Raw genomic sequence first — 19,277 nt, 5'->3', positions numbered from 1 at the left:
GATACAGTAAAATCATTTTAACCATAATATATTAAAAAAAAAAACAAAGTAAACCAAACATCATAGTGAATATAAAAGGTTAGACTCTATAAAACTATATTTTCTGCTGGGAGGAAAAACACTGAGAAAAGCAAATTGAATTCTGCATTCCCCACACTTCCATGGACTGGATCTTGAAATGTCTTTTGCAGAGTGGCGGACTCTTAAATGTGTCGCAAGACTCTGTGTAGCCCTCCTCCAGGTTTTCTTGAAAGAAGAGTGCATGGCCTCCATTCCCACCTGGAAAAAATGTAGGAATAATGTTAACAGCTTGACCTCAACCCAATAGAGAATGCTTATTTTGCGCATAAGACAAAAATAACATTATAAAAAACATCAAGATGAGCTACCAATAATGAGCTGTTCATCACTGCCCGCTATAAACTTGGAAGCCTCTTGTTCCTTGGTTCTCTTAGCCTCCTTGGTAGTAAATGTTTCCAGGGAGGGAGTGGTGAAAGGGATGGTCAAGTAGCTGGGGTCCTGGGGGGTCCCAGCCGGGCACGTCAGAGTTGCTTTGGAGTCGGTCTGAAAGCTGAAGTGAGCCTGCTGAGGTGAGACTTTCCTGGTCATGATGTTGACCATGGCTCGCTGGTAGCGCTCCATCTTGGGACGAAGCTGAAAGAGCAAAACTATATCTTCACATTGGTGGATATGCCAATACGATTGTGATGCCAGGTCGGGGTGGCTCACCGTGAAAACAAAACATTCGCACGTTCCGAAAAACATGACTTCATCCGTGTCGTACTTGTGCCTCTCTGTCATGTCTGATGAAATGAAAGCACCGAAGACCTTTAAAATAGAAATCAATTTTATCAAATATGCCAAGTCACCATAGTTAGTATAGTTGCTAGCTTATGTTACCTCTTCATCCACTGTTTTGATGAGCAACACCACAGGTTCGTGGCCTTCAACATAATAATAGAATCTGAAATAATATATGAACAAAAGCATAAGAGCTAGCTAGGCATCCATCCATCCATCCATCCATCCATCCATCCATCCATCCATCCATCCATCCATCCATCCATCCATCCATCCATCCATCCATCCATCCATCCATCCATCCATCCATCCATCCATCCATCCATCCATCCATCCATCCATCCATCCAGAAGTTGACCATAAATAATGCTGACTTACGAAGCGAGACTTTCTCCATGTTCAGTTGTACCAAAAAGTTTAATGGGACTGAAAAGAGCAACTCGCTCCGGTATCCACGCCCAGACAACTCTCATCTCCGTTCCTGTCACAACACTGGACCTAAGGTTGTCGAAGTCCACGGTATCCACCGACTGCCTGCATGATTCAAATACCGACAGTAAAACTACGACATCAAGGAACATCTGTTGATGTTACCTCACCTCTTCTGGTGGATGCTGACTCCTTTTAGCATGAGGGAAACCTTGTTGGCTTTGAAGAGGAGGTTGAGTTCTTTCCTCGTGGCAATCGGAACCAGGAAGGCTCTTTGCAAAAGATTCTCAGCCGTGCAGTGGCGAGCCACGTTCTGCACGAAACTTTTCATGTCTGTACGGAAATCCTCCACATCTGCTACTCTGGACGACACGGACACTTTGTAGAGGCTCAGCAAAGCCAACGCCACCCTACAAACGAAATTTTTACGTTATGCTGTTATTTTTTTTTGTTCTGAATGCAGCGAAAACCAACGCAAACCTGTAAAGAACTTTGTAGCCCTCCAGAAGGTAGACATCCAACACTCTAATGGCATACGTGAATGGAAGATCAGCAAAGATCCACATGATCCAGTCGGAGTAAAACTCAAAAAGGTTCTGGTGTGAGCTGGCTATCAACTTGCGGATACCTCGGCAGCACCTGTTGGCGATGTCCCCGAAGGTCATGCACGAGGCTCGGTATGTGAGAAAGGTCTGGTCAATGTAACGTTTATTGGGGTCGTTGTAGCTAATCAGCCTGGAAACGCTGCAGAAACATTCGGCTTCATCCTGGCTGAAGTGCAAAATGAGGGACACCAAAGCTGGGAGGATGGGACAAAAGTTCATTGCTGGGAAGTACTTTCCCAGACATAGAAGGATCTTCTTGACTGAGTTCAGTCCCGCCTTATTGAGACAGTACCTGGAAGAAGATCAGAGAAGATCTTGTTTACATAAAAATGCTTCTTGAATTGTTTCCATTTATCGAAACGGTTGTTTCCAAAAATCTAATCATTGTACCTTGGTATTTCTCCTGCTTCCATGTATTCTGGAATTGGGTGGCTGCTAACGTTTTGTTCTCCAAAGAGCTTCCTGCTTAGTTCATAGTACATATCTCTTTCTGGATTGACACACCTACAATACAGGTGACAATATCCAGTATGAAACTTTTATTGAAGCCGTTTGTTTTGTTCTTGATGGCGGCCGAATCCGTTTTGACTTTAGGAGCGCTGACCTGGAATGGATGCCGTGGATGATGTGGGAGTAAGCTTTTGCCCTCAACGTATGAGGCATAGCCCAGAAACCTTCTCTTCCCATGGTTTTCAGTTGCTGGTGGTCGCTCGCCAATATCTGCTGGTATCGCTCGAAAGCTTCCGGATCGATCTTCTCCCAGTCCACAAATTGACCGTATTTCATACCAGAGCTGGAGCTGATCTCCCAGTTGTCCGACTCAGATATGGTCATCATGGACACACAATTCGGATTACCTCTGTTGCCTGAACACAACATTTTATTTGAGGAAAGAAAGGGTAAGAACTCTGAAACATCCAAGAAGCACTTACCGTTAAGATCTATTGGAAGTGAATGCTTGTTCAGTTTGGACTTGGACTTTTCATTTTTGTTCATAGGAGTCTGAGGTGGAGCGTTGGACTTTTGCTTAAGCGGAATGGACACGGTTAGATGACCCAAATCATTGTCGGGTTCATGTTCTGATGTTTCATAGCTGTAAAAAGACCTGGAAAGCACCATCACGCATTAGCTTATTTATCGTGGTTCTGGACTACACTCTCCGGTTTTATTACGAATCGATTCACCAACAGTTGTCAAAGAATCTTTTCAGCGTCATGTCACAAGCATTCCATCGACTCCAGAAGAGAACTCCTACCTTGAACGAGGTCTCTGATAGGTGTCCTTGGTCTGTGTCTGTACTCCATAGGTCTTGCTGTCCTCAGGGTTGTAATAGGAGTGAGACCTCTGTCTGCTTCTGCCTCCCGTCATTGTCCTCAGGTCGAATTGATCCTTCCAAAACTGCAGAATGATGCAGTTCTCGAGATCCAAGAAGTCTTCCAAGGAATTGAATCAGATGAGTGGGACGTGCTTCACGTTTGGGGATGCAGGAACTTATATTAGCTTGGTGGTGAGGGTGCTTGCTTGCGTTGAGGCGAGGCTTGTTTGTGGTGACTGATCGCTTTGAGCGGGAAGGGTTACGCTCGCTTTCTTTGAATAGAGCAACATCATGTGTCTCCTTCTCAGACGAAGGTGGTCAGCAATAAAACCAAAACCCACAGTCAAAATTATTATCACTGAATTGCAAATTATATCCAGAAGAATAAATAGTTAATAAAAAGGATTAATAATATTACTTACATGAATTTAAAATAATAATTAATTATAATAATTTAGAAAAAATATTGTATTATATTATAATGTCCATCAGCCAAGCATTTTTGATTTGGGGCAATTTACACGCAGTACTTTTGCAGCCATATTAAAACTGTTTTGAATAGATTCGATTTGCCCGTCTTTAACCTATTTAGAAATATCCAAAATAAGGTCAGTTAGAATGACTGGCAGGTACTGCTCCTTCCCTGAATTTGTCCAGGATCAAAATACCAGCTTGGAATATTCCAAGAAATCCCCAAAAAGTTATTATTCAACACAACACGTATGTTTTGATCCAAACACAAGCACTGTTTGGTCATGACACATTCTAGTGCTTAGCTAACATGTGGGTTACAACACGAATGGTCAAAACAACTAATTATTAAACAATGCAGGTGAATACTTAAGCGCTAGATGGTTATAAAATGTTCATATACAAATCATTTAAATTGGTGAAAAGAATAAATAATATACATTTTTTTATTTGCATTAGAAATTAATTAAAAAGTCCAATAATAAATCTCGAAACTCTTTCCCCATTTAAATTGTCATTTAAATGCATAATACGCAAAAATATATGACCTTTCCATGACAATTTATGCTATATTCTGCTGACCGAGGGTTGCGTGCAGACTGCAAATAAAGCAGATACAAATTTGATAAAAGTTTATTTGAGGTCAAACAACCTTGCGTGGCAGCCTTATAGATTTTATTATATTTTTTGAAAATGAAAACTGGCTGTTTTTGGTGTAAGTATCAACTGTATTAGCTGTTCAATAAAGCAATATTCTAATATTAAAAAAAAGCAAAGCGCTGACATAAAGATTGCCCCTTCTTGAGCACTGTAGTGACGTCACACTCAAACAGGAAGCGTTTTAAAGCAGCAGTTTGTCGCAGCAGTCTGGATTCTCATCTTTAAACCTATTTTCCCTTTCTCAAACAATGTCTCAGGATACCTGGTAAATAATGACTTTAATAATAATGACTGGGTTGTGTTATTTCCAGTATTCCTATGTTTAAACCTCAATTCTAATGTCGTCAAGATTTTGCTTTCACGTTATAGTGGAGCTTACCTATTTTAACTTCGTGTTAACTCAACTACATGTATATATATTTTTTGTCTTTATGTCTGAAACCTTATGGTATAACACAAAACCACTCGGTTACATCTATAAATGACACGGTTGACTGTTTAAACGTTATAGGAATGCGATTGAAAGTAACGCGCGAAATCAATGTGTCACATGACCGTCAAGTGGCGTTACAAGACGTTGGTCAATACATATATTGACCAAGTCAATTCGTTTCTACATTAAAACAAAATGGAGGTCTTCAGTTGTCAAACTCAGACGTTCCTTTTCTGTCACCTTTCTATCCAGGTTACAAAATTACGATGCCACTTGTCGGCTGGCACAAGAAATTGCTGAAAAAATACAGGAACGTAACAGAGAGCAAAGAACAGGGGGCAACCCAGCCAAGGTGAGAAAATGTTTCCATCGTTAAATCAATATGGTGCTGTTGTTTTTAAATTTTCCACTGTCGTCTCTGCTTTTCTTTTCTTTTTAGGTCAACATGGCACTACGGGCATCACTTCAAAAGCTCAAACAAAATATTTCCCAGCTTAAAGATGGTGTGCTGAGGGCTTCTTCGTCGCGGCGAATGTATCTTTTTCTTTAAATTGTAGTGAATGAAACAAGGAGGCAGGCTAGCCTGCGAATATGTAGTGACATTATTTGGGCAGTAGAGGGCAGCAGATAGCTTAAAAAAGGCTGGCTTGTTGCACACCTAAAAAATCAGATATAGTAATTTAATAAAAGGTTTTAACAAAGATAGTTTCATTTGATAACCTTCGAATAATTATTTTGACCTGACAGATTACTATTTTGCATTGTATGATTTAGAAAATTTAAATTTATGACCTTAATGTGATGCCATCAGAATGCAATCAGAAGCGGACAGGCGGCAGAATCTCATTGACGACCTGCTGACTAGGGAGAAGCAGCTCAATGCCACTTTTAAAGGCGATATTACAGAACCAGCTCCATCCAGGTATGTAAAATAATTTTAAGCAATTGATCAATCTTTCAAATAAGCCAAACAATGACTTTTTTTGCTACTCCTGGCTGGCAGTAACCTTTCGGAATTAAAGTGGGAGTCAAGTAAAACAAATCATTAATATTATATGTTCTGTACAAACTCACTAATTTAAAATTTTAAGTCTGGTGAATATTGCATTTGTGAAGTATGAAATAAGATGTATAATCTACCTAAGCTGAGCCCTGAACGAATAAAAATCAGACGCTGCTTTTAAATTGTGCTTCAACAATAGAAATGAATCCCAAAACAGGCCTTGTGTATTCCAAGTGTAGTGTGACGTTACACACAATGTTTCTCTTGGTCACTGTCAATTATGAGTCAAAATAAATGTCAGTCCATGAAGCTTCTGGCGCCCAACGCGTCGGAAGACACCAATGATGAACATTGGTGTTGGGCGTCCAATTAAAAATAATGACTCCTCATTCTCTTGCCCATGTCCTTGACCAGAAGGGTCAAAGGCTCTGAGCTGGGCTTTGATGATCTTGTCACTGGTCACTAACGTTCTGCAAGTCTGTGCACAATGTGAACTCGGGTTTGACCCGTGTCCCATCACCCCTTGCTGTGCTATCCTTTGGAAAAAAATAGTCTCCCTGTCTCCCATTAATTTATTTTTATGAATGGATTTTCAGGTTTTTGATGGGGAATATGCAAATGTGAATCATTCAGTTGAGGCGTTATTTGATTCACTTCCTCCTGACCAGTGTTTATGTGTATTTATAATTTGTTGTTTACAGTTAATGCTAATCACTCAATATTGGTTTTCTTTAGTTAAAGTAACTTTTCATACAGGAGAGGCGTAATACATTCTGGAATGCTGGTCCACTTATTTACAATGGTTTTATAGAAATAAATGCAAGTGAATGAATCTGATTCAAAAGTTATAAAAGTCAGGCCAAAACATACCGCGAGTAATAAACCTAAAGTTGAACTTCTCTCAAGCTTTAATTTTGGCATGGAGCTGCTTAGTCGTGCTTGCCGGCGACTTTTATCTTCTGACAGACCACACACCCAATTACTTAAAAGACCTTGAGAAAGACAAATCAAATCACTAATAAATTCCCTCTAATCATGTGGTTATGTGCTTTTCAGTTTGCTCAGTGAGATTGAAATTTTAACGTGATGTGTGGTGAGGTCATTTGAATTTGTGGTTCCCGTTGTGTGGTCTCTGAGGTCAGAACGTTAGACGGGGGGGGGTGATGGGAATGGCCACGCTTGGCTAATCTAAGACACCTTTTCTCCAAAGATTTTGAGGTATTAGGCGATGGGGGAGGTCGCTGAGGTGTTTTTAATCTCTCCCTGAGACAATACAATCGGCCATCTCCATTTCAGACTGAGCAAAAGAAGGATGTGGCGCCGACATTTGAAGGCTGGCTTCACCTCGTGGCCTTTCCTCAATTATTCACTCACCTTTCCTTTATGTTTGCTTGCACTGGAAATAATTATAATTAGTTAAGTCTCTGCTGTCCGAGTCGCTCAGTCAAGTGGTGGGTGCTCCGGCTTTGGTGGCGGCAGTCTCTTCCTCCAAGAGATCTGCCTGACTGGCTTTTGAGCATCCCGCTGACCGGCTAATTGGATCTTCACACACCTAGCACTTGCGAGGGACGGAGTGGCGGGGCCTGCACTCGGTCTCATAGTAATCAAACATGTCAGAGAGCTTAGACCGGCTCTGGGTTGGCGACCACATCAGAAGCAGCTTGAAATAATTATCGCGTTACGAAACGTGATAAACGTCATGTGTGGCCCGTGACCAAATTTTGAAAGTAAAAATTGTAAAACCATCCGTTTTCTCATGGTATTTCCTGGCTCGTGGATTTGCTCGCATGCGGCTCGATTCCAGCAGACTTGGTTGGACTCAATCTCACACGGGGTGACCTGTCGCCACAAGAGTTCCAGCGACAGCTTTAACCAATCAGCGGAAGAATAGCTTTAAAACCACCAGCGCACAGCACTTGCGGTTATTGTTTCCCATCCAAATGAGTAAAAAGATGCTGTCATGTTTTCTGCCATCTTTCTCCTTTTATTGAGTTTGTTTGTGCAGATATATAGACAGGCCTCGACACTCAAAGTCCGTTTGCACGGACTCAATACTAATAAAATTCTCCGATACTACGCACCGATACTACATGGCTTTCTGTTAAGGAGCCATGTAAGTCATATGTATATCGAATGCTCTCATTTGCTCTTCACAAATGTAGAAATTCAAGCAACAACATAAAAACAAGAATTATTGTATGATGATTATAATTTTATGCTCAAGGTCCACCTTATTGGCCGGAGGCGCAGGAGCAAGCGACGGAGTCTCCACCAACCCGTGGCTCATTAACGAATCGGACGAAACCAGGGGGTTGACCTTTGGCGAGATTAAACAACAGCAGCAACGAATCATCAAAGGTAAAAAAAAAAAAACACGGGCAACTAATTCGTTTTCGTCCACTGATCAATTTTCAGGCGTCCCGCATCACATTTGGATGTGGTACCCATATGGAAGCACTCTTGTCGCTGTAACACAAATCCAGCACAAGGGTATTTCCAGTAAGAGATGGTAAAACACGCAGTTAAGTTGGCATGAAGAGGAAAATTAATAGATGAAACCATATCACACGCCAAACAGATTGGATTTAGTGTCGCCGACGCATGAAAGGTGCCCATTACTCCCCACATCAAGAAGATCTACTTGAAGATTGTTTTCTCCTTTTTTCCTTCCCTCCCGCTAAACCAATAAAAGGTTTGGACATGACTCGAACGGCCAGACATGAGAATTCTCCGTGCGACACTTCATTGCAATGTCTCTGCTTCGTTTCAATTTGGGATCGCAGATTCATTTTTACGACAATGAAACCCAAAGCTCTTGGAGCTTTTCAGTCCCGTGAGGGGTTTATGGCTGAGCGGGGTAATGGTTAGCGCCTCAAACCGTGCTCATAAAAAAAAAAAAAAAAAAATACTGTGATAGACAGCGCGTTAAACTTGTGATCAGCGGGGGCCGAGTCTTTTCTATTCTTCTCCGGCGTGATTGTTTTCCACCCCACCTCGAAACCGCTGCGGTTGTAATCGTTTTAAGGGAGGCTGCTAAATGACTCGCACGTGGCGCCGAGGGCCGGTCCGACGGCAATTTCATTATTGTTCACCTGGTTCTTCTTTGTGGTTCCAGTGCAGGACGCAGGTCTCGATGCACTGGCAGAGGTCATTAGTCGGCAGAAGGTCATGGGGCAGGAGATTGGCAACGAGCTGGACGAACAGAACGGTAAAGTTCGAATCTTCAAATTCGACACAACAGTCGGTCATTCACAAGTGATGCCATTCAATAACAAAAAATCTAACCGAGATCTGAAGTCAACGTTTTTTTGTCTTATTGATTTTGAATCATCTTTGTCTAAATCTCACGTCTAATTAAAAGCATTCATCATCTCGGAGACGAACTTTTAATACGTCGTCCGAGGTTGAATAACGGAATGACTAAAGCAGTGCAACTACCAAAGCTTCTTCTCAGCTGGGGGAAAAAAAATGGCAGATGTTTGGCGCATTTTGTCCCACATCGACGGGCAGCGAGGAGAGTGAGAAACGGGAGATGATTGTTTTAACCTGCTCTCTCCTTCAGCTGGCGTGTTCCCCCCCCCCCCCCCCCCATCTCATTTTTTCAGCGCCATGTCAGTGTTTCCAATTACACAAACTCAAATGGTGGGAGAGCCCCCTTTGCTCCAATTCTGAAACAAGAATGCGCGAAGGCTAATTATTTTGGCCGCTAAAACAATGGCTTGTCGCCGGCTCCGTGTAATGGAGGCCACACTACCCTTGAATATAAACTTAATGGCGTGAAAGTTATTATTTTTTTTTCAAAGACCACAAAAACGTGCACCACCTGCAAGGATTTTAATCACTTCCATGAGGAAAAGTCCCAACACTAAAACATTTGAACGCCCTGCTCATCTTTTTATTCTATTCTTTTAATATGCTGTAGACAAATCAGGCATGTCCAAACTTTTTTTTCCTGGGGGGGCCGCATACAAAAAAAATAGAAGAATGGAAGGGCCACTCGTAAATTTTTTGATTCTATACGCATTTATGCTACAATTAAGCAATTTGATATTGATATATTGAATAACTGTGCTGTCATAGCTTATATATAGTTTTAAGGGATTCTTTATTTTGGGGTGGCCGGCAGCCCTTTATGTCGGTAGAATAGATCAGCCCCTGTGCTAAGCAGCATCTAAGGAGCAATCTGTAAGAAGCTGACAATTTTTAAGCGCTCATTTGAGAGTCATTAATGTGATATGAAATCAGATCTTGATGGCACGATATTTGAACAGAAAGTATGGCATGTTATTTTCCACAATGTTATTCAGAGAAAGAATGATAGCTATATGCTATCATTAGCCGGCAGAAGATCAGAAGATTCTTTTTACTATATGCTGCGGGATGGGGAAAAATTGACAACAGGCCGGAAATGGGTTTCAAAAGCTACGTGACTAAATGCTTATGTTTATTAATAACTTCATCTACTATATAAGAAATTGTCAAAACCTTTCTAATTGATTTTGACATTTTTGTGGTAGCCGTGCTTCAACTTTCAATAAATGTCAAGCCAGACTTTGTCAAACTCCAGTTTAATTTAATCAACGAGGCCAATAAAACGTCACAAAAGAAAATACTTCCAACTCGATCGTGATACTAGCCACGTCCAACTATTTTTTATTTTTTTTTTGGCCCGCTTTTGTTCCTCCGTGACCACTGTACTGTGAATGCAATGTTTTTCTATAAATAGATTAAGCTCTTTGTAGTCTTCTGCTGGAGTCTAGCCCACGACCCAAGTGCATTGAAGGTTGCAGTCGTTTCCTTTTGGAGAAAGATTTCCGACTCGGGTCAACACGGAAGATGACCTTTTTGGGGAGATGAACTCAAAGACCCTCAGATTAGTGGCAAGGCTCCAAAAATATAGAAAGTTATCATTATTTTCAATTTCCACTTATTGTTATTTAGTCCATAACGACTTGCAGTTTGATTTCCTACATAACAATAGCATGTTTGGATATTCGTATTTAAAAAAATATATATACCCGAACATTTTCATTGCTACTGCTAAATTCAACTCGGTGAGTTCAACAGTTCTATTTCAGTTCATCCGTTATATTTAGATGAGACCAATCTCCCGAATGATGACATCGACTATTCTTTCGGCATGAGTTGACTCGCATCAGCACTTTCAAACAAACGTCATGTGCATAAACCATTCGCAGGAATGAATCATGCCGTCTTCCATGTGTAATATCGCTCCAATATGTGACGAAGCACATTAAAGATGACGGAAAGAGCTGAGCGTTGATTTATCGTTTGTCCCAGTCACAAAGTGTTTTCCCGACGAAACACGCCGTGACGTTCATTGAAGGGATGTCAAACTTGCAGCGAACCTCGTCTTGTGTGACCGTCCGATTGGCTGACTGCGTGACTTGATGAATTATTGAAGCCATCGAATATGCCAGCGGATAATGTCAGACACCCGCATCGTAATTATCCGTGGTCTCCCTACTCATAAATTTGAAATGAATCATCTGAAGCTCTTTTTCTTTTTTTCGTAATACTGTAATGCGGGCTTCTTTTATTTTATTTGTCGTAAATGAAGTAAAAGGGAAATCTGGCTCGTAGTGTTGGCGAACATAGATTGCTCAGCGACTGACTTGAGTACGAGACTCTGCATTCTAAGTGGATTACAATCAATCATGAGTCCCCTCCTCTCTCTCTTTTTTTTTCTTTTTTAATCTGTCCATCCATAGCAGCATCCATCTCTGTCGGAAGACCGTCAGTGTCAGAACGTTCTAACAATCGGCTAACATGAGCGGTTTGTGCTCCTGGGCCAAGCAAGGAAATTAACATATTTTGGACTCTAAAGGATAACATCTGAAAACATTTCATCAATCACGTTCTGTTTCTCTTTAGTAGAGCCCCCCCCCCCCCCCCATCCTATTTTGTCTCAAGATTCAAGATTCAAGATTCAAGAGTTTTTTATTCGCCATGTTTGAGCGTGCCAAACAAGGAATTTGACTTCCGTAAATCACAGCCTCTGTTCAACATTTAGGTGACTAACAACAACACTCAGGACATGTGATTGATTAGTGTGGATTTAAGTGCTGGTCTTGACGCTTTTGAAACACAACCTGTTGGAGTTTCAGATGCAGGTCAGGGTGAGATTTTGAGAACGAAGACATTATCGCGGAGGTTGTCTGTAAAAATTCTTTCAAGTCACGTATTTGCTTATGTGAATATAGACATTTAAAAAAAAAAAAACCTGAGCTGAATGTTTCCTCATGTGAGAAAGTGGCTCCGTTCCAACAACACTTTTACATCACACACTTACACCTCCTTTGAAAAATGTCGTTTCGTAAAAGTGTGGTTTAAAGTAATCATAAAATACCCATAAATTGTAACCGTAGCGAAGTTTGAATGAAAGGTAACACTTATTTTTGGAATTTTTATACAAATATTTTTGACATCTTCACGTCAGCCGGATAATGGATGATACCAATCTAAATCAAACCAGACCCGCTTGGTGCAAACAAGATTTTACAAGCCAGGATTTTTTTTTTGCCCTGCCACATAACCGCTCACATTGGATATAGACATATCAAATGCAGCATATGATGAAAAAGAAAGGTGTCTTCCATCCTGTGCAGCTCATCTGCGCGACAAAATCACATCCAGATGTCCGTTGTGTGGCTGAGGCTGTTTCCCGTCTATTCCCGCCTCCATCCATCTCATCCAGCCACCATGACTGGCACTCCAAAGATTTTTTCACAAACTATCAATTTGGCATTGAAATCATGACATCTGTAAAATTAATAAAAATAATAATAATAATAATGATTAAATATATAAAAATATGTTATATAAAAATTTAATAAATAAATAAAAAACATATAATACATAAAATATTATTATTTACTATTATTATTATTATAAGCATCTTAATGTAATAATAATAATAAATAATAATAATAAATAAAATTCTTACAAATGTACCTATATATTTAAGGGTTGGAGAGTTTCTTTCCCATCACTATGCTTAAAGCCAAGAGGACTGGAGACAAACTTTCCTTGATGGGTTTTACTCTAAGCACCATGTGTTGGAGTAATCTGTCTGTTTTAGTGGACAATAAGGAGGGTTGAAAGTGGCTTTATGGGTTTTACTGGAATGCTAATACTGAGATGACATATGTCGTGCCATTCTGATCAAAAACATATGAATGATTTTCACACCCATAAGATTATGTCTTGTCTCGATTGTTTTTAACATTAACAGCTTGGATTTAACTACTGATTCGTTTCCTGAACAGTTTATTCATATTTCAGAAAATCTTGTTTTATGACTGCACGGAACTTTTCAGGAGAAACTTTTTTGTCTCAATTACCGTATTTTTCAGATTATAAGGCATACTTACAATGCTTCTCAAAAATTGACAGGTGCAAACAGGCTTGTTTATGTGCTCCATTCTTTGCTCATTAGTAATCATAGTTTACTTTAGAAATATGTTTCATTGTCATATAAAAACCAGAATCATCGACAAAAAATAAAAAACTCATTTTAGTTCAGCCTGCTCTGGTCAAATCTTTCTGTCACATATTAAAAACTTTCATTTATTGCTTTCCGCCTCAAACAGTAATTCATTTGTCATTCAAATATTCTACTCAGGGATTTTTTTTTTTAAATACTTGCTGACTTCTATTACCACTTTCTTGAGACTTTCGTGTCACACAGAAATCGGGTTAAAAATATCCCTGTGAAAGCAATATCCAAGCGATGAGAACTTCCCCATTGACTTTTTCCAAATGTTGTCTTGAAAAGTCGGTCACGCAATTGTGAAATAAATTCAAGGATCCCCAGGGACCAAAAAAGCCCCGAACGATAACTTACTATCCGGGGTGGAAATGTCACGGTTGGAAAAGTTCACAGGTGTAAAAGCTGAGTCAAATATTGCGCTTGACTGTAATCGAATTTAGTACATGCAATTGTAGACATAACATACAGCGGGCCATTGTCCTTATATCTGAGTCGGTACTTAAGCGATCCAAATCAGCAAGCCTTCAAAGTGACACGTTTTCCAGCAGACACTATAGCGGGACTTTCATCACGCCACACACGTGTTACAATGTGTCACGCTTTTAAAAACACAAAAGCGTGTGTGTGTGTGGGGGGGGGGGGGGGATGCTTTCATTCGCCATCTGATAACCATTGCACGTGTTATGCCCAGACTAGAACCCGTCAAGGTTCTCTGTAGGACATTATATTTCACTTTATTTTGATGGATCTGACAGGAAATTTTGTGAGTCACCCAGCAAATATAAATTTGTGATTATTTACCATCAAATGTCTTCATCTTATAAGGAGGAAATGAATTGCAAGGCTATGCTAGGTCCTATAGAAATGTGGTGGTCCTATGACATCATATATTAGCAATTTTTTTTTTAGCCTCGCCCTTCTCCTTTGCTGCCCACAAGCAAACGTAGAATTTTGTTTCCACTCTGGATGGGAAGTTTTTTCAGCCGTGCTGTTGGCTAAACATTTATTCTGGCCCTTTGCGGGTTGAACTCAATTATCCCCGAAAACTCAGAGATTTTCAGCAATTACACGCACCTCATATGCCACCCTGGAATTTTAAGTGCTCCCTACTTGTTTCTTTATTAAACGCATAGTCCAGTTCAAATGTTACTTTTTTTTTTACTTTTTCTGGAACTGTATATTTGCTAGGTCAAAATAATATGCATGACTCAACAAGCGCTGAATGGTGAGTGTTTAGTACCCAGAATATTAGTTGTAGTATTAATTATTTTTATTCATTGGCTTTCCTGTGGTTAGTCCAAATTTTATCGAACCCCCTAGTTTGTTGTTTGATTGGCTTTTTTTTTATATTAAAATTAAATGTTGGAAACTTGCATCACACTTAAAAAAAATATTTTATAGAGGCTCTGTCAAAATAGTTTATCTGGTGGTTGCATAAGTGCGTGCACCTACTAAATTTTACAATGAACTAATTTCATTCCTACTAGCGTTAAATAGCAGTTATAATACAACTGCCACAATTTAAAATGTAATTTTTCAGCAGCAATCAGACAACAATCTTTGATTGAAATCTCCCAAATGCATATGGGAAAGTTATAGTCCAACAAAAAACTATTGTTGAACGTTTTGACCAAAATCTTTTGAAAATAATTTGTTCGTTGCTATATTAAAATGACTGTTAGCTACCCATTTTAGCGACATATTCAAACTGATAGCAATCCTGCTTGCTAGATAAGCTGATAAACCAGTCTAAACATTTTTTTTTTTTAATGTTTCTTAATACATCACCTTCTTCTGGGTGTCGTTGCTAATGAAGTGTGCTGCTATTGATGAAGTGCAAAGGCAGCTGGCGTTGGCGCTCGTGCCAGTGACACGGTGGTCCACCCCCGCCGCTGCCACCCTCATGCTTCTATTTTTTGGTGGCATCTGGCCACAAGGGAGGGGAAAGAAATGCTAATTATCCCCAAAATTGTATTTAAAAAAAAAAAATCAATCTTTGTTTTTCCAGCAGTAGCAGGGACTCATTTTGTTTGCATCTCACATAATTACTGTACCTCGCCCGGGCCTCCATTTTGAAATATAAACTCAACAATCTTTAGGTGTGTGAACATTTTCAAGATTTTTTTTAGGCTGTTCTTTGAAGTGTCTTGTGAGTGAAAGCGAGGATCAACTTTCACTGAAGTCGTCCATCAATGGCCTGTTGGTTGTTGTCTGTCGTGCATTGGCAGATCTTGGGGTTAACGTAGGTGAAATTCTTCACACACACACAGCCGGTTTTAGTTTGAAAAAGATTATTCGACAGCAACATGTGTCAGTGTTGGTTTAGTAGCTCAAAACAAACATTTGAGCCAAAAAAACTAATATTCTTTCAGTCACCCATTGTGGAGCTCTGAGATTTAGTGTCACGATTTTATTGAGGGGAAAACGAAGCTTCACGAAGCAGTTGTTGTATTTTTCGACTCCTCTAGATGGCATCCTCAGTTCAACATTAGGTTAAAAGAACACTGACTTGCCATTTCTTAAATTTCTTTATTTAAACCAACAGTGCTATCGGAAAGAGTCAAATTGGTTCATGATGCAAATGTGAAGCTTCATTTTGCCGAATAAACACGATAGCACGAATAAACAAAACATTCGTCATCACTTAGCTAACTACTCCCCGAGAGGAATCAATTCAAGGATGCATTAAAAGACCCCCCCCTCCCCTCCCCAAAACTGTTGGCTCAGGGAGGCTGTCAGTGTGGCAGGGGGTTGATGTCCAACAGTGAGACTAATCTCACCACATGTGTCCAAGCGCTTCACAAGGCCAGATGTTGGAACTTCTGATTTGTGAGTGTGTGTGTGACAACGTGAAACACAGCAACCCATTTCACGCATGTGGTTAGAAAGACATAAAAACTGGCGGTACTAGCTTTAGAATTTAATTACGGCACGTATGTACGCCATTTTTCCTTCTTAAGTACTGATAAGTTTTGAATTGATTTCATGGTTTTATCTGGTCTGGTCAAGGGTCGATATGGTGTCTCAGCGGGCTATATTGTCAGTACAACTGTTACAAACTTTGGGTTTAGGGCGCTCAAACTTGCTGTGGCTTCGGAGGTTTATCCACTGTAATAGCATTTTAAATAAACAAACCTCTGCTGGAACAGGGCCTCCTTTGTGGGCCGTCAGATCCAAACCGGGTCCAATAGCTGACACACATGGCAGTGTAGATTACAATAGGAAATTGACAATTATGTTTTTTGCTAACTTGACTGCCAACAGCGCTGCAGTGAAGCGATGTACTGGATTGTGGAACGGTTTTATACTGTAATAAGAATTAAATTGAATTTTTTTTTTTTTTCCCTGTTGTGAATTCGGTCATACGTCATTTTCGATGTCTTTATCAAACTTTTTTTTGTCATTTAGATATCATTGATGACATCACGCATCTCGTGGATAAGACAGACGGCCGCATTCGCAATGAGACACGACGGGTGCAGCTGGTGGACAAAAAGTCGGCCTCCTGCGGTGAGTTGCCCGATTCACTTTATTTTGTAAAACTTTGCTTCAATAAACCATCCGAAAAGTCTATTTTAGAATAATTACAGTGTTGAAGATTTGACAGTACAAAAATGGCGCTAATATGGGAGTTTCCTTTAAATAGTCAGCAGAGGGCATTTCAACATTTCCTCGCCCCCTCCCAAAAAAAAAAAAATTATTTATTTTCTAAACCACATCAGTAACCTCCCAATGTTTATTGGTCTCACTCACTATAGTTTGAAATTTTTGGTAAACCCCAAAACAGATGTAGCAGTGCACAAGATCCAAAAGTCCAGTCCAGCTTTTTGCGGAGAGTAGCACGTAACGCATTCTAATGAGTCACCTTCTTAATAAGTCCGTTGATCTTTTTACCGTCGCCCTACGTCTTCAATTTCTATTGCTTTTGATGACTTAATTAGTTCAATGTGTCGTGTGGACCTCAAATCCACTTCAATTCTTGCCTTTTACAACAATATTGGTCAGGGGAATTATTGGCGCTGGCTCAAGGGCATTTTTGGAATGCGTGAGCTTGAGATGACCTCCGTTTGCCCAGTGAACTCGGTCAGCACGGCTTGGGCAAATGTCGTTTTATGTTGTCAAAGAGACGGAACAGAAGCAGAGCAGACACTATGAAGGTCTCGCCCCTGCAATGCTCATCGTGTCCTTCATCGCCACATTTCAGTACGTCATTCGAAATTTTGTGTACATTCCCAAATATTCTTGGATGTCCTTGTGCATACATGTTTGTATATATTGCTGTGCATTCAGCTCGAGTGGAAACATTCTTGCTTTCTCTCCGCAACAGCAGCCCCCCCCCCTACCCAATTCCTCGCTGTCATCCCCTCGCTCGTCTCCGCGATTGTTTGGCACCCGTCTTTGTGTCAGAGCGCGGAGAAAGAGCTGAAACGACGACATGCCGCAAATTGTTTGTAGGGCTTTCCCCCTCGTTCTCAATGGCAGCGTGTTTATAATTCCTCCGATTTAAGGCTTTGTTTATTTTTGTTACCACCTCTCATCCAATGCTGGCGTTTTTTTTTTTTTTTTTTGTAGACTTGGCGATGTCAAGCCTTGACAGTTGATGGCATACTTAAAATATCTGTTGGAGGCCCTCATTTTTTTTTAATGGATGGAAACATTTCAAAAATGTCACTTACCTTGATTGTGTCAATAGCTAACGTTATCTTATTTTTGTTATATTTTCATGCAATGACAACCGAACGATTCATACAGTTGCGTACATTGCATATATATTTACCAGCTCGTATTAAAATCAGTAAAGCTGCCAATTCAATTTTTACTACCAAGTAAAAATTTATTTCACTGGTACAATTTGACTTACTAAATTGAGATTTGGGGGTTATGAATTAGTGGTGACTCAATGCCAAAATGATAAATCATTTTTAGTACTCTAGAGCAATTGATGTCAAAAACCTGATCTTTATTATTCTTTTTCTTATCAATTTAGAAGAATATTTGGAAGTAGATGACGTTGCTATAAAGTAGTTTGAAACAAAATCCTTGCAATATTTATAATAATTATCTCACGGCTGCTGAGGTTTCTTTAAAATTATTTATCCGAGGAAAGTATTTGTATTTATTTTTTTTAGAGAGTGCAAGTATTCTCTTCATTAAATAAATAGGGGTAAAAAAAACGACATTCGTGGTAATCCTTGGGAGTCCTTTGACATCACTTCACTCCCAGGCAAAATCAGTCGTACTTAAGCACTTCCCTTCGCCACAGCGCTAATCCACATTTTGTGAAGTAGCACTTGTGCTCACCGAATAATCCCGTAGGTGCCTTGCATTCAAATTAGGGTTGTGCTATTTGGACTGGAAGCGAATCACTGGATCGGTGAAATGTTTAGGAAATAAGATGCACTCTCGGAAATGTGAAACACCAGAAGCTCCTACGCACTGCTGGTAAAAACGGCAATTTTTCTGTTTGTTTCAAAACATACAGGGAATGTTCCGCCTTGGTAGCATCAGAGCCATAACAGATGTGGGAAGTCTCCGTGTTAGGGTGTTCGGCAACGCAGAAAAATTGAACTTCTAAAATGATCTTCTCTTATGGCTCTAATATGTTCACCAATTTCATTCAAACACAAATTGTATGTTTGTGATTGTAGTCTGATGCTGTTAGCAATTTATTGTAAGATCTCAAATATTATGATTAAGACTTATTAACACCTTGTCCTTATCTTGTTTTATTTATTCCAAATTGTATCCAGAAATCGTTGGGCGGGTTGTTGAATTCCTCGATGTGCTCAAGTGACAAGATCACTTTATTACAGTGAGGGAGCTTCTAGGTTTGTCGACGCCTGTCCGGGACTCACACCAATTATTTATTTACGATTTGTGTCCGAAAATTGCCTCCGGATCTCCTGGGTGGTCGATCCGTCAATCGGCATCAAGCATCTCCTTCAATAGTCACTGTCACAGCACACTTCTCATCTGTTTGGCAAGCTAATTTTTCCATTAGTCTCCTGTGAAGGTCAGGAAGCGCTCATTTAGTCAGAGATGGGGAA

At 40.1% G+C, this 19,277-nt stretch overlaps 2 protein-coding genes across 4 annotated transcripts in view; one reads left to right on the top strand and one right to left on the bottom strand.

The window, feature by feature from the left end:
• Positions 1 to 36: 36 nt before the first annotated feature.
• LOC125969106 (TBC1 domain family member 24) lies at positions 37 to 3,397 on the bottom strand. Its single transcript, XM_049720827.2, has 11 exons — positions 3,091 to 3,397; positions 2,768 to 2,940; positions 2,440 to 2,701; positions 2,226 to 2,339; positions 1,711 to 2,127; positions 1,401 to 1,640; positions 1,180 to 1,335; positions 901 to 964; positions 730 to 828; positions 390 to 654; positions 37 to 279 (listed from the first exon to the last, which is right to left on the bottom strand). The coding sequence occupies exons 1-11, from the start codon at positions 3,201 to 3,203 to the stop codon at positions 95 to 97; spliced, it is 2,088 nt and encodes a 695-aa protein (XP_049576784.1). The 5' UTR covers positions 3,204 to 3,397; the 3' UTR covers positions 37 to 94.
• Positions 3,398 to 4,412: 1,015 nt separating this feature from the next.
• stx8 (syntaxin 8) overlaps positions 4,413 to 19,277 on the top strand; it is a 20,032-nt gene continuing 5,167 nt past the window's right edge. For all 3 annotated transcript variants that reach the window (XR_007481443.2, XR_007481442.2, XM_049720848.2), the window contains exons 1-7: positions 4,413 to 4,546; positions 4,967 to 5,066; positions 5,154 to 5,248; positions 5,526 to 5,636; positions 7,942 to 8,075; positions 8,833 to 8,925; positions 16,639 to 16,740. Coding sequence is in view for 1 of the 3 variants with exons in the window: in XM_049720848.2 (XP_049576805.1) it covers positions 4,530 to 4,546; positions 4,967 to 5,066; positions 5,154 to 5,248; positions 5,526 to 5,636; positions 7,942 to 8,075; positions 8,833 to 8,925; positions 16,639 to 16,740 (652 nt within the window). In the remaining 2 variants the exon portion in view is untranslated. The remainder of the gene's footprint in view (positions 4,547 to 4,966; positions 5,067 to 5,153; positions 5,249 to 5,525; positions 5,637 to 7,941; positions 8,076 to 8,832; positions 8,926 to 16,638; positions 16,741 to 19,277) is intronic.

This window comes from Syngnathus scovelli, chromosome 5 (genome assembly GCF_024217435.2).
Source record: "Syngnathus scovelli strain Florida chromosome 5, RoL_Ssco_1.2, whole genome shotgun sequence".
NCBI lineage: Eukaryota > Metazoa > Chordata > Actinopteri > Syngnathiformes > Syngnathidae > Syngnathus > Syngnathus scovelli.
Note: the sequence above shows the minus strand (reverse complement) of the source record. Positions and strands in the feature narration are given on the sequence as shown.

Excerpts from the sequence above, each read along its gene's own strand:
- LOC125969106 (XM_049720827.2), bottom strand. The coding sequence starts at position 3,203 with ATGACGGGAGGCAGAAGCAGACAGAGGTCTCACTCCTATTACAACCCT. Across the intron at positions 2,941-3,090 it reads TATCAGAGACCTCGTTCAAG|GTCTTTTTACAGCTATGAAA; the intron begins GTAGGAGTTCTC and ends GGTGCTTTCCAG. Across the intron at positions 280-389 it reads TGATGAACAGCTCATTATTG|GTGGGAATGGAGGCCATGCA; the intron begins GTAGCTCATCTT and ends CATTTTTTCCAG.